This window comes from Sceloporus undulatus, chromosome 1 (assembly GCF_019175285.1).
Source record: "Sceloporus undulatus isolate JIND9_A2432 ecotype Alabama chromosome 1, SceUnd_v1.1, whole genome shotgun sequence".
NCBI lineage: Eukaryota > Metazoa > Chordata > Lepidosauria > Squamata > Phrynosomatidae > Sceloporus > Sceloporus undulatus.
Genome location: NC_056522.1, coordinates 292,792,319 through 292,807,090, shown reverse-complemented (window position 1 = coordinate 292,807,090; position 14,772 = coordinate 292,792,319). Strand labels below are relative to the sequence as shown.

The following is a 14,772-nucleotide window of genomic DNA, read 5'->3' as shown; positions in this document are numbered from 1 at the left end:
TTTCAAGATTTGAGTTAGTGAAGAATTTGCTAGAGGTTTAAACTAAAAGAATGAATTGCTTTGGACTTGTGCCATTGGGGACTATCTAGAATTCTTTTGAAGCTGTGCAATTATAGAAAATTCACTAGAGTTTATAGCCCTACTGAGCATCAATACAGAGCAAGTGAGAAGGAGCAGGAATGGTCTGCCTGTACCCCAGCCGCTGCATGTTGTGCTGAAGATGAAAAACATTCTGTATGTGAAAGCTTGTATCCAGTGATGTCTATGTATCCCCCAATGGAATTATAACCTTGGCATGTGTCTACCAATTGAATGAAACAATGGAATGAAAATGCCTGCAAATCTTCTCTAGATGATTGGACCTCTTAGGTCAGATGAGAGAAATGCAGAAGCAGAAGAGGAAAAGATAGCCTTTTTGCATGAGCAAAAGTCTGCTCACATGATGTTAGCTAGAGGCAATAACACAATGCATGTGCATGGTCTGAGCTTGTGATTAGAAAAACTAATGTTACTGTGACTCTAGAACACCATTTATACGGATAGATGCTGTTCTCCTCTACCCAGTCTTGGAGATAATGGGCATTGTCAGTTATCCCAGCTGTGATATTTGTAAGGCAAAACAATTTTGTTGTGGAGTTGGGGATTTTCAACTTCCACAGAGTGGTAATAATTAGACTATGCTAAGCAACAATAAGGCAACCTGAAAATAAATATATTAACAATAGCCAGCCTGGACTAATGATAGTCTGAGACTCACAATCATGTAGCAAGCTATATATAATGCTACTCTGTAATCATTATTAGTGTAATCGTTATTAGTGTAATGGAGATTATCTCCAGACCAAGATTGTTATTGGTAATAATTAGGACTAGGATTCAATTGTGAATTTAAGAAGGATATGTTGCCATCAAAATTAATGACTCCCTTCTGCGGCCTTCCACGTACCTTAAAAAATTTGTTCCAGGGGGGCTGGAAACACTTTGGAACAGGTTTATAGAGTGTGTGGAGAACTGCAGGAAGAGGAAAGGTGGTTGCCAGTTCTGGCAGAAGTACTGGGATCTAGCTGGGTATCCAAATATATTTTAGCCTGAACTTTATAAGAGCATGTATATTTAACACAGACTTCTTTCTTGTTTGATAATGCATAATGCATTATTGGTAATGCATAATGCATTATTCATTTAAGGAACAGAATTTTAATTAAGTTCACATAAAAGCTTGAAGATTATAACACTCTCAGAGGAAATGTAAACACATGCTACCTAATGAAATGTATTATAATTTCCCAAGGCTGCGTGTTATTACAAGCCATCCTTTTTTTGGCACCTTTTCAGAAGAAAATTGTTTTTAATGTCTGTAGGTGGCATTCATCATGTTTTAAGCAGACCTAGCCAACAAATCTAAATAAGGAAGAAAAAGTTCCTCCACTGCAAATGCATCTTGACTACATTTTAAAATTGTTTCGGGAGCCCAAATATTCTGAAGTTTTCCCAAATGGAAGGCCATGCTTTTTAGACTTTGCATTTTTTGATAAGATTTTTTCTGTGTAAGATTACTTTGCTCCACATTTTTTAACTGGGGCCTAAAACTATTTTACTAGAACTTTTAAAATATAATCGTAGAGTTGCCATGAAGTGTTAAATTGCCTCATATACTCTGATGCAAGAATCCTATTACTCTTTGTTCCCTTGCCATGTCATGCATAGTTGTGGCTACATTAAAGAGTTTTGCCTCTGGTTATGCATCTGACATTTTATGTCTGTTTGAAATTGCTAGCACCCAAGCTCTGAACCTGATGAGATATGCTGAGGTGTAGAAGCACTCCTTATAATTAATAGATTGAAAAAAGCTCCCGTTTTTCTCAAATACTGCATTTGGAAGCCTGAATAATATCTTAAAATTGTGTTGGGTGCTCTTCTGCATAGGTGCAATGTAGTTCCTACATTGGCTTTTTCACTATCCCACTTCAGATATTGGGTGGAAGAGGAACTGTATCTTGGAAAAAATATTCCACTCAGGGACCTTTGATTGTTATTATAAGCCAGGCTTCCAGAAGATCCTGATCCTTGAATTAGGAAAGGGAGCACACAACTCCCTGGTTGCAACAGTTGTACTGACTGCTGGTCTATTTCTGGGCAAAGTTCAAAGTGCTGGTTATGATCTTTAAAGTCCTATATAGCTTTGTGATAAATGGGGGTCTTCCATTTATCAGAGCCTTCTTCTCAGATAACAAAGGGTTAAATGTGGCAGGAGGTACAGTTAGATTTTAAAGAGAGTTTACATCACAGCTGATGGTATGGCCACTGTCCAATGAGATGGGCAGTTGGGGAAAAGCGCAAACTTGTGAGATACAGGTTTTTATTTTTATTTTAAAAAAACCCTTCAGGCAGCACAAGGTTTTTGGTCTGTCTGTCTATCTGTCAATTCGCTTTTGTCTCTGGCCCTCATGAGGCAGACAATGGGAAGTCTGGTGGAGCAAGATAATAGAGTCCAGTCCCCAGATATTCAGAAACATTAAGGACTACAAACACTATCTGATCTGCAAGTAAGGTTAGGAACATGTACCAGTCCGTGTAGGCTTGCCATATCGCGCCTGGGGGCGGGACTTTCCTGGTTTGGGGCGGGTCCGCACGGTCCCACCCCGGTTTGGCCCCGCCCCCGGGCGAGATATGGCAAGCTAAGTGAGGCTTTCCCTCGCAGCTTGGGCCAAGGCCTGCAGGGAAAGCCTCCCTGAAGGGGAGGAGTCCCTCCCCGCCTGGACTCCGCCCCCGCCGAGGGTGGGGCCCAGGCCCAGAGGGAAAGCCTCCCTGAAGGGGAGGAGTCCCTCCCCGCTTGGGCTCTGCCCCCACCGAGGGCGGGGCCCAGGCCCAGAGGGAAAGCCTCGGAGGCTCCTATTCAAATGCAGGACACAAAAAAATGTGTCCTACATTTGAAAATTTTGTCCTACATTTGACCCGGTTTGGAGGTCCTGATGAATGGCAACCCTAAGTCCGTGGCATCAGGATTTTTTTTATTTTCTGTCCTGGTTTGGCTGAAATGATTTTACTTTGTAACTTATAACTTTCTATCTGTGCCTGTAGGACAAGTTGGTCCATGTAATGATATCCTTTTGCTCTAGAATTCCTGTACTTAGAATAAAGCTTTTCTTTAAGGTACTCAGCCTCTTTGCAATCTTAGCCTTATCTTGGCTAGTTCTTCACTGGGTTTGCAAATAGCAGTGGAATTCCCCAGCAACATCCCACTGTGTTGCTAAGGTGTGTCGTGGTGGCAGCAGGTTTTTCTTAAATGAAAGGTGGTCTCAAGGGGTTTCATCCAGCTCAGCAGGAGTGGAGGGGGACTCCTAGAGAGCCTTCACAGGCTTGGTTCCAGGCTGTTTGAAGGACCAAATCGTCCTGTATGAGGCTGGAACTCCCATCTCAGGATAGCTAGGATGACTTCCTTCTTGCTGTCCTTTCACCAGTGAGTGAAAACTTTCTTATTCTGAAAGGCTTTTCGGAATCGGTTCAAGGGTTTTTAACTAAGTGTTGTTTTGTTGATTTTATATGCTGTCCTTTAATGAATATTTAAATGTGATTATTGTTATAAATTGTTTAATTGTTTTCTAAAATAATATATAGATTGTTCTTGTTGTGTGCCTTCAAGTCGTTTTCGAGTTCTGGCAACCCTAAGGTGGCCTTGTCATGGGATTTGATATTTTTGTATGTTTTTAATGTTTTGTAAATTGCCTTGAGTGCTAGGGTTAGGGTAAAGGTGGGATATAAAAAAATAAAATCATCATCATCTTCATTCATGGCATGAACATCTAAGAAACCATAGACCTTGCATCCATGATGGGTTTAACATGATTTCCAAATTTGGCAATACTTAGCACCTTGGCTTGTCTCTCTCCCAGAACAAACCATGGGTTATTTTACTGGCTTATCTGCTTCTGCTGGTTGATTGTCATAATAAACCACAGAAGATTTATGGGTTATTTAGCCACTGCAACTTACAATGGGAGCCTTTGGCCACCAACACATCAGCAAATTCAAAACAGAGCAAACCAAATCATTTTTAATTTTTATTGTTATGATTGTGCCTGGTGTTTGGGGAAAAACTGTGATGATCCAGAGATTATATATATATATATATATATATATATATATAGGCAAGAAATATAAATAGCAGGTGACAGGGGGCAAGAAAATAAAGAACACAAAAAATACATATTCCCTCAGCATCTGTGTTTTCAGGTTCTCACATGTGGGGCAGGTTCACAGCTTTTCAGAATTCTGATGTGTAGTTTGAATTGCAAATCATTCAGAAGGATCATAAAGCCACTGAAAGTAAAACAAAGAGTACAGATATGAACATGTGCTTCAACAAATAGCCCTTCTTGATCCTGGTGTGTGTATGTGTGTAAGGCACTGTAACTGAAGGATCCCAAACACTGACATAAACAGAGAGAAATTTAATTGAGGAATTAAATTGATGAGTACATACCCTGTTGTGCATGTGGTTTTAAAAAAGTGATTCTGGGTAATTACAAATTTAAATTTAGTCAGCAGGAGTTGTGGAGCATTGCCACTTTCTGAAAAATTTCTCACCTCAGTTGATGATAAAGTTAGTGTAAGGCGTAAACAGAAAGGACTCGTTTATCTTTCAGTCTTGCAAAAAGCTGCCTCTTCATGCTCCACAGATCAAATTGCCAGCAAAGAGATAAAGAGGCAGAACAAAGTAAAAGCTCACAACACACATTTGAAGTGAGTTTATGCCTTGCATTGAAAGATACTGTGTAGAATGCAGGAATGAGGGAGCTACAGTGCATCAAGATACTTTTTTCCCATTTCTGACCTTCATAAATTCTGCTTTATGTCTTTGATTATGTAGGTGCTTGTTTTATTTGCTTAATTTTTTTAAGTACTGTACATTAATTTCAGATTACATTAGTCTGATTAGATATTGGATAGTATGTTATTTATTAGAATGAAGTTTTGCATCAGAAAGGACAAATGAAAGAATAATCAGAAAGGCTACAGAGTAAAGATTTCTGTAAAGGGTAGATTTTGGATCCTAGAGGAAGAAAATGTTTGCAGTGCAAGTTTATAATTCTCTGTTTTCCCACTCAGACTGATGCTGAAAAGCATTCCCAAGTGGAGCGGAATTCTTTGTGGTCTGGTGATGAAATCAAAAAATCAGATGGAGGCTCAGACAGTGGTGTAAAAATGGAGCCAGGATCGAAATGGAGAAGGAATCCGTCTGATGTGTCTGATGAATCTGATAAAAGCACTTCAGGGAGGAAGAACACAGTCATTTCTCAGACGGGTTCCTGGAGACGGGGCATGTCGGCTCAGGTTGGCATTACCACGCCAAGGACAAAAACAACAGCCACTTCAGGAACTTTGAAGACACCTGGAACAGGTGAGGAATGCACAGCCAAGAGGCGAGCAATGCAGGCCAAGAATTTGTGCTGTTAGTAGAAGAATAATTTCCTCTCAACTGTCAGGATTTCAAGTGCATTTTGATCTATGCTTATCTTTGATGGAGAACAGTGTAATCAGTCTCTATGATGTTGACTCAGTATTCTTTGTATAATAGGGGTGAGGTATTCCACTCAAATTGATGACTGTGCTAAGATGCAAAACTCTTACATTTCTTGAATATATTAATAAATTACAGTTGGCCCTCTGGATCTGGATCTGGATCCATTCTTGATCCCCCGCAGATACCAAAAATCTGTGTATGCTCGAGTCCTATTGTCCTCAATGGTGATGTGGTCATGTGGCCGTGCCACCATTAGGGACAATGGGACTTTGTCACCCTTGCTGCCCAAAGCCCACCTCATTGGTCTCACCACGGCAGGCGGCAGGGAGCTGCCCCCTCTTCCTTCTTCCTCCTCCTCTTCTTCCACCGTCTCTTCCTCCTTTCTTCTCCTCTTCCTCCCTCCTCATCTGTCCCTCCACTGCTTTTTTTCCTCTGCTGCCTCTTCATCCTCTTCCTCCTCTCTCCTATTCTTCCTTCCTGCTCCTCTTTCCCCTGCTGCCTTTTCCCCTCCAAGGCCTCTTCCTCCTTTTCGTCTCCCCCCCTCCTCTTTCCCTCCACCACCTTTTTTGCTGCCTTTTCCCCTCTGCCACCTCTTACTCCCTTTCCCTCTGCCTCCTTTTTCTCATCCTTTCCCCCTCTGCCGCCTTTTCTCCTCCGCTCCCTTCTCCTCCTGCCTCTGCCTCTTCCTCTTCCCTCCTCCTCTCCTCCCCCTGCCCCCACAGGCTTGCTATTTGCAGATGATGGAATCCGCAGATGACAAGTCCGCAGATACAGAGGGCCTGCTGTATAAGACTTATTTTCTTGGTATGTTTATTTAGTTGATTAGATTTCTAGTTGAAAATTAGCTTCCCCCCAAACAAACTCTACTTATAAAATGTGTTCAAGGTTAAAGATGCACTAGAACACACAGGGTATCATCCTATTAGTTTGTCCCAAGTAGAGCAGACTAGAAATCAATTCAGTAATTTATTAGTGAGTTGATTCAGTAGGCTTACTTAATAAGGGCTAACAGTAGGATTTAGGTCCATATACAAATCAGATCTTGCTGCCATAACTAATTTGCTCCTGGAGCTTTTTCACCACTGTGTTGTCTTGCAAATTAATTATCACTGGAGCAAGTCCAGTGCACAGGTACCCTTTAGCCACAGAAGGCTGTCTTGGCTGGAGGAAGGAAGCCTCCCCATACACAGCAGTCTCTGGACTCATGCCATTTTATCAGGCAACATCATTGCTCATCAGTTGAATGGCCGCTGAGCCATGATTAGAGGAATCGAGAGCAGAACAAAATAACTTCTCCCATAATTATTATTGTTATTATTATTATTTATTTGTATTCTGCTTTTTCACAAAGGAATCAAAGCAGATTCCAACAGTATAATTAAAACATCAAACAATTAAAAATTACAATTTAAAAACCCCAACCCTCCCCCCCCATCATAAATAAATAAATAATAAATAAAACTTTTATGGCCTTCGATACCATTGGCCATGGTATCCTTCTGGATCGCCTGAGGGAGTTGGGTATCGGGGGCACTGCTTTGCAGTGGTTCCGTTCTTACCTCTCAGGCAGATTCCAGATGGTGGAGCTGGGGGACTGTTGCTCCGACAAGAGGGCCCTTACATCTGGGGTCCCTCAAGGAGCGATTTTGTCCCCCATGCTATTCAACATTTACATGAAGCCGCTGGGAGAGATCATCCGGAGATACGGGGTGTGGTGTTATCAGTACGCTGATGACACCCAAATAGTCTTCTCTGTGTCTCCGACTGATGCAGTGACTAAGGAGGGCATCTCTCCTCTAAATGCCTGCTTGGAGTCAGTAATGGGCTGGATGAGGGAAAACAGACTCAGTTTGAATCCAGAGAAAACGGAAGTACTGGTGATAGGTTCTCCTGGTCTGGGGAAGGAAATTGTTCCACCTGTCCTGAATGGGGTCACGCTCCCTGTGAAGGACTCTGTTCACAGCCTGGGGGTGCTCCTGGACTCGTCGCTCCACCTCACATCTCAGGTGGATGCGACGGTCAGGAGCACCTGTTTTCAGCTTCGGCTGATATGCCAGCTGCGTCCCTACCTGGGCCGGGCTGACCTTGAAACCGTGGTACATGCTCTGGTAACCTCTCGTTTGGACTTCTGTAACGCGCTCTACATGGGGCAACCCTTGTACCAAACTCGGAAGCTACAATTGGTGCAGAACATGGCTGCTAGACTGGTTACTGGATACTCCAGGGCCAATCATATAACACGTGTATTGAAAGACCTCCATTGGCTGCCCATTCGCTTCCGAGCGCAATACAAGGTGTTGGTTATTACCTATAAAGCCCTAAATGGCTTGGGCCCAGGGTACTTGGAGGACCGCCTCTCCCCATACAATCCGCCCCGCACTCTCAGGTCGGGTGGGAAACATCTCTTATCTATTCCAGGTGCTCATTATAGTGCAACACAGAGGGCATTTTCAATCTCAGCCCCCAGATTATGGAATACCCTGCCCGACAAGCTCCGCACAGCCTCATCCCTTGATGGATTTAAGAGGATGCTAAAAACTTTCCTTTTCCGTCAAGCTTTCCCCCCTATGAGTTGATGTTTTATTATCTGTTTTTAGATTGTTATTTGATGTTATAACGCTGTTTTTGCTGTTTTTATACTGTTTTTTAAAGTGTACACCGCTATGATCTTGAAAAAGGAATAGCTGTATATAAGAATAAACTATTATTATTATTATTATTATTATTATTATTATTATTATTATTATTTATATCCCGCTTTTTGTTACCACAATCAAAGTGGTGTATAACCTTTAAAAAAATACAGCAATATATACAATTTCTACCATCCCCTTAAAAAAGGATTAAACAATTATATCCATTAAAATTACAGACAATAAAATCTAAAAACAATAGTACAATAATAGAATAATGGTGGGCAGAGTCTTCCCTTATATATGTCTGTGGGGGGATCTTTATGTGGCTAGGTTCTATTCCAGGAAGGCCTGCCAGAAGAGATCCATCTTGACAGCTTTCTTGAAGCTCCCCAATCATAAAAGCAGTGATCAACCCCTAGAAAAGATTAAACATCAAAAAATTTAAAACTGTCCAATATGAATACACTAAAATTTCGGGCAGATTAGCCAAGGTGCCTGAGCATGTGTAGAAGAGAACTTACTTTCTGAATAGCAGCAAAGTGTAGCAAGTTCCAGGGATCAAGTTTCCCTGAGGCCTCTGTGGTTCACAAAGATGCCAAAATGTACAGTATACAAAAAAAAAAACCTTACAACCATACGTGGAAAGAAGTTCACTATTGGATTTGAAATAGCTTCATGTTAAACACTTGTCTGTGATGGTGGAAGTGATGGTTACCTAAAGGCTTCTAGAAATTCATTCCTCTAACTCCCATTTTTGGCCTGAATAAGGGCAATTTAGGGGCTGAGCAGATGAGCCAAGAAAGAACAGGCTGATCCCATGCTTTCTTAGTCTTGGTAGCAGTCTCTGGTCTCATGCCATCTAATCAGGAAACATCATTGTTCATCAGTAGAATGATCTCTGAGTCATGTTTAGACCAATCCAGAGCATAACAACTCACCCTGAGTAAGTGTAGGGATGTCCCTGTGCCGATCCGAGACTGACGTGTGCTCCTTACCTTGCCGTGCTGTTACTTTCACTCAAAAATCCCCTGTCACTGTATATGATGTGGAACTGGCGCTCCAGGTCATGTGGCTGCAGCCAGGCATCCCCATTTCTGCATCAGACGCAGTAACTGGGTGTTTTTGAATGAAAGCAATGGCCACAAAGGTAAGGAGCATGGTGGGGAGGAGGGGTTGAAGAGCTGGGTTTGCCATGGAGTTTCCTAGAAAAAAATATTAGAGCAGCAAAACTTGCCATTTTCCTCAGTCTTTGAATGTCTCAGAGTGTTGCACAGAAAATGTTTTGCAAAAATCATATGAGTTTGTTGTGCAGAAAATACTTTCCATCATAAGAAACATGTTCTCTATTCAGGAAATGCATTTTTATTACAAAAAAAAAGACATATGTATTTCTCTGCAGAATACTTCTTCTGCAGCTCTTTTGACTATGGGACAAATACAGCATAAAAATATTAATTTTCTCCCACAGTGGGAAGAAGCCTACAGTAATTATTTTTCTTGCTTTTTGAGTACAAAACAATTGAGGGTTTATTTACCCATTTTCTTGGCATATTAACATTTTCTGCCCAAGACTTGCATTTAATTAAGAAAGATCAAATTGCTTCCACACTCTTGTGGCTCTTGTGTTTAAGTTATGTTTTCAAAATACTTTATCTCACCTGCACAATATTTGATACTGTACAATTTTAAACTTGTTCTCCATTTTTCTAGGGAAAACTGATGATGCCAAGGTATCAGAAAAGGGTAGAATTTCTCCCAAATCTGGACATATTAAACGTTCTCCATCAGATGCCGGACGCAGTAGTGGTGATGAATCAAAAAAACCCTCCACCAGTAATTCTAGAACAGCAGCTTCTAATACAAATGCATTTGGGTTTAAGAAACAGAGTGGGTCGACTGTAGGCATGACCATAATAACAGCTAGTGGGGCAACGATCACTAATAGATCTGCTACATTGGGAAAAATCCCTAAATCTTCTGGACTCCTGGGTAGGTCCACTGGTCGGAAGACTAGTATTGATGGCTCACAGAATCAGGATGACGGTTACTTAGCAATTAACAGCCGAACCAACCTTCAGTACCGAAGTTTACCCAGACCCAGCAAATCCAGCAGCAGAAGCGGAGCTGGCAATAGATCTAGTACCAGCAGCATAGACTCCAATATAAGCAGCAAGTCTGCAGGCTTGCCTGTTCCTAAAATGAGAGAACCAACTAAAGTTGTCCTTGGGAGCTCTCTTCTAGGATTAGCCAACCAAACAGACAAAGAGAAAGGGATCTCATCAGACAATGAAAGTGTCATCTCTTGTAATTCTGTTAAAGTGAACCCAGCATCTCAGACAACTTCTAATACTGCCCAAACTGTTCACCAGCAAGGAGTCAAGTACCCAGATGTGGCCTCCCCTACTCTGCGCAGGTGTGTACAACTTTTTTCATTTGAGTAGTGCTATTTTGGAATGTGGCAGTCAGAAAGTGTTTACATTCAGACACTCACACTTGGATGCCTGTGATTTAAATGTACTCTATTCTTTGAAAAGCTTTAGCCAAGAGAAATCTTCACCTCTTCTAAAAATTGTCCAACTTAATTAAATGACTTGAAAAAGCATCATTTTGAAAAATTACCGTTTATACTAGTCTATAAGTCAACCTCATGTATAAATCGAGGTCAACTTTTAGGGCCAAAAATGTGGATTTTAATATGACCTGTGGATATGTCGAGGGTTGGACTTAAGGGGGCAGCCCAGCTGGGGAGTGGCTGCTGGTGAGCACGCTCCCTTCCCATCCTGTCCCCAACTGGGCTTTCTCCTGAGGAGGCAGCCCAGTTGAGAAGAGACTCCAGGGCAAACGTGTGCCCTTGGAAGCCTGTCCCCAACTGCACTTTCTCCCGAGGAGGCAGCCCAGTTGAGGAGACACTCCAGAGTGAGTGCACGCCCTTGGAAGCCTGTCCCCAAATGGACTTTCTCCTGAGGAGGAAGCCCAGCTGAGGAAAGGCTGTGGGGCAATCGGTTGCCTCTCCCAGCATCTCCCCAGCTGGGCTGTCCCTTGCGGAGATAGCCTGGGCAGAGGAGAGGCTTGGTTGAAGGACCTTTTGCCCCGTGGATAAGTCTACCCAGGTTTTTTTAGGCTATTTTGGGGCAAAATTTTCTTGATGTATAGTCAAGTATATACGGTAAACATAATTTTTTTAAAAAAATTAAAAAATGTAATCCAGATGTTTTCGGTGTGTTTCCTGATTTCCTTTAATTTCTTTTTCCCCCTCAGACTTTTTGGTGGAAAGCCTAGTAAACAAGCTCCCATCACAACAGCTGAAAGCATGAAAAATTCTGTGGTCATCTCCAACCCACATGCAACCATGAACCAACAGGGGAACCCAGATTCTCCTTCTGGGAGTGGCATTCTGAGCAGTGGTGGTAGTAGTCCTCTTTATAGTAAAAATGCAGACATGAACCAGTCTCCACTAGCATCTAGTCCCAGTTCAGCTCATTCAGCTCCTTCCAACAGTTTAACCTGGGGAACTAATCCCAGCAGTTCCTCTGCTGTTAGCAAAGAAGGGATTGGATACCAGTCTGTCAGCAGTCTGCACACCAGTTGTGAATCCATTGATATTTCTCTCAGCAGTGGAGGTGGGCTGAGCCACAACTCTTCCAGTGGTTTGATTGCAGCTTCTAAAGATGATTCGCTGACACCCTTTGTTAGAACCAACAGTGTTAAGACAACATTGTCAGAAAGGTGAGGACATTTTTCAAAATATGTGTCTTTATATATTTGTAGTACCTAGACATAGTATGCTGGTTTCTGTAAAAAGTAGCTCAGTCCTCAAATGTTTATTAGGAAAAAGGAACCCTACTCAGAACAAGTGTTGTTTTGAGTAGCAGACATAAGTCTGAACATGTCTAAAATAACTATTATCGCCTAGTTTGGGTTTGGGGAGAAATTTTTTTTTCTCCCTCTTACTGTAAACACAGCTTAATCTAAGGAGTTAAATGGAAGGCCACTCACATTACATGTATATTCATTTCAGGAAAAGGCTGATAAGTGATAACTTCAAAACATTTATGTTTTCTTTAAAAAGTAAAATATGTCTTTTCCTACCATTCACAATTTGTAAAATCACCCATAGTTTTCACATGAGACCCAAATCTTAAGTAATCCTTTTCAGAAGATATCTAGGATTTGGTAAGAAAGAACCACAACATAAATGAACAGCCTGAGTGAGGCTCAGATATTTTAAAAGTCTGGTTCCTGTCAGTGAGAAGAATAGTAAGTATTTGACATTCACCTCAAGACAGAGTGGGAACCATGAAAGGTATGCTTTATTTCCTCTTGAGCCACAGCTATAAACCTCAGCTTGCTTTGTCATGTCCGTAAGAGAGATGAATTTCCTTTTCTGCCTCATTCTTGATCCCAGACAGGATTATATCAGCATTTCAGTGCTGGGTGAATGAAACAGCATGGAACTGACAAAAGTACAGCAGTCAAGAGCATAAGTTGAGAATAAGGGAGACTGTGATTCAAATTTCACATGAGCCACAAAGGCTAGTAATATTGGCCAGTTGTGAAAATTACTGAGATAATGTTTGTGTGAAGCATTTTAAGTACTACGGCTAAACTAAACTTCTTTTAAAAAATAAATAGCCTCAACTGCCAGTGGCATCCCTAGGGTTGGTATCACTCAGTGCAGTAACTCATGGTGTCACTCCTCTCTTTTCACACCATACAGAATCCTGAGCAATGCTTTTTTGCACTAACGTTAATCATAAATCATAATTTCCATATAGCACCGAGTGTAATACTAATAGTAGTGACATAAACAACTAGCAAAAGTAAAAGTATACCTTCAAATTACAATTTCATACACACAACCGAAATGTATTTACGTATGAATGGTGAAGATTTGGTTAAAATGTGATGTTTTAAAGAAAATTTTAAAAGAAAAGGAGGTCCCGATTTGCAGGGACGTAGCCAAGGGGGGGGGGGTCTTGGGGTCTGGACCCCCCCTTCTGTTAGAAAAATGAATGGTGTGTGCTGCTGCCACCGCACCAAAGCCCTATTATAATGGTGGCACTTAGTCTGGACCCCCTCCCTTCCTAAAATCCTAGCTACGTCCCTGCGATTTGGAGGCTATTGCTGTGCTGCCGCCAGGCCGCCATAAGCAGCTGGTGGCAATGCGGAGATGTCACGCCCACACCGTTTGGATGCGGAGCATGTGTGACATCATCATGGTGGCACCCATGTGGATGGTACACTGCTATGATGCTGCTGCCGGCCCATTCTAGGTTTAGGGATCGTGCGGGACCGCTTTTGGGCCGTCTGTCTCGGCCCTAAGTTAGAAGCCAAGGGCTACTTTTCAGGTTAGCAAACAGCTCAGTGGCTGAACATTTTTAAAACGTTTTAAAGGATGCATAAATATGAGCTAAATATATGTAAAACAGATCAAAAATAGCTGAAATTAAATATTAACATTAATATCTTAAGTAATAAGTTTATTTTAAAAAGTCTCCCCACTCACTATTACAAAATAAAATGCCTCTACTAATACTTGATTATGATTAAATATAAATTTCTGTATATTCTACAAATAAAGTGAAATTAAATGGGCTGTAATTAATATGATGTTTACTATTGATATTGAATTAAAAGGAACCATATTAACTGTGACATGGACTATCTCACTTTTTCCCATTATCATGAATTTAATATTGTGGCCAGTTTTTTTAAATGAAGATTCTTTGTGGCCCAGGTGCACTGAAAAGCTATCAGTTGGCAATGTGGGGCTTACAAGCTTTGTTTTGCCTACTTGTGATTTATATCCATACTTCAATTTACTTACATTTTTTTTTAATAACAAAAGTGAACTCTTGTAATTGGAGTTACTTACTAATCCCACTGCATGTTGTTGAAGGACAAAATTTGAAACACAGGTACCAACTGGTAAAAGAAAAAAAAAGTCTGGGAAACACAGCTGTCGCAAACAAAACAACACTCTTCAGTTTAATATTTTCCTTTTAAGCAAAATAGTCCTGATTACAGAGCTAGAGAGTGATATGATTCCTGCCCAAATTGCAACTGTGGCTTGGGATGGTTTATTGACTTGGGAAAAAGCCTTTCCACTGGAATGCTGTCAGTGGTTCTCTACCTTCCATATCCACTTTCCAAATAGGTTGATCCCAGATTCAAATCTTTCCCAGATCCATTACACTTGATTTTGCATTGTATAATCACAAGAGGGGTCCTAGAATACATACGTCATCTCATTATGTTGCTGTTGGAATGATACCACTGCGATATTAGTCTTGTAGTTTGATGGAGATGCTGGGGGCACCAGATCTGCTAACTGTGTAATACAATCATCCATCTACTATATGATGGAATGACAGCATATATACTTTTTCAAGGTCCCTTTTGCAGTGTACAGTCTCATGGAAGGTGAGACCTACCTGTTCAGCTCATGCATTCATTTTCCATGTGGATAAGAAACCACAAAATGAAAGTTTCCAAATTAGCCTTTAATCCTTCTTCAGAGAAGATCACAGGACTTGAAATATTATGAAGTTTCTCTGGCTCTACTGTATAACTTAATGCCTCTGTTAGAATCTTCTGATGTTCTGTGGCTTC

At 41.2% G+C, this 14,772-nt stretch overlaps 1 protein-coding gene across 11 annotated transcripts in view; it reads left to right on the top strand.

The window, feature by feature from the left end:
- Window positions 1–14,772, top strand: part of NAV2 (neuron navigator 2) — a 783,367-nt gene that overhangs the window by 687,836 nt on the left and 80,759 nt on the right. For all 11 annotated transcript variants that reach the window (XM_042439006.1, XM_042438987.1, XM_042438971.1 and 8 more), the window contains 3 exons: window positions 5,110–5,401; window positions 9,871–10,573; window positions 11,419–11,886. In XM_042439006.1, coding sequence (XP_042294940.1) covers window positions 5,110–5,401; window positions 9,871–10,573; window positions 11,419–11,886 — 1,463 coding nt within the window. The remainder of the gene's footprint in view (window positions 1–5,109; window positions 5,402–9,870; window positions 10,574–11,418; window positions 11,887–14,772) is intronic.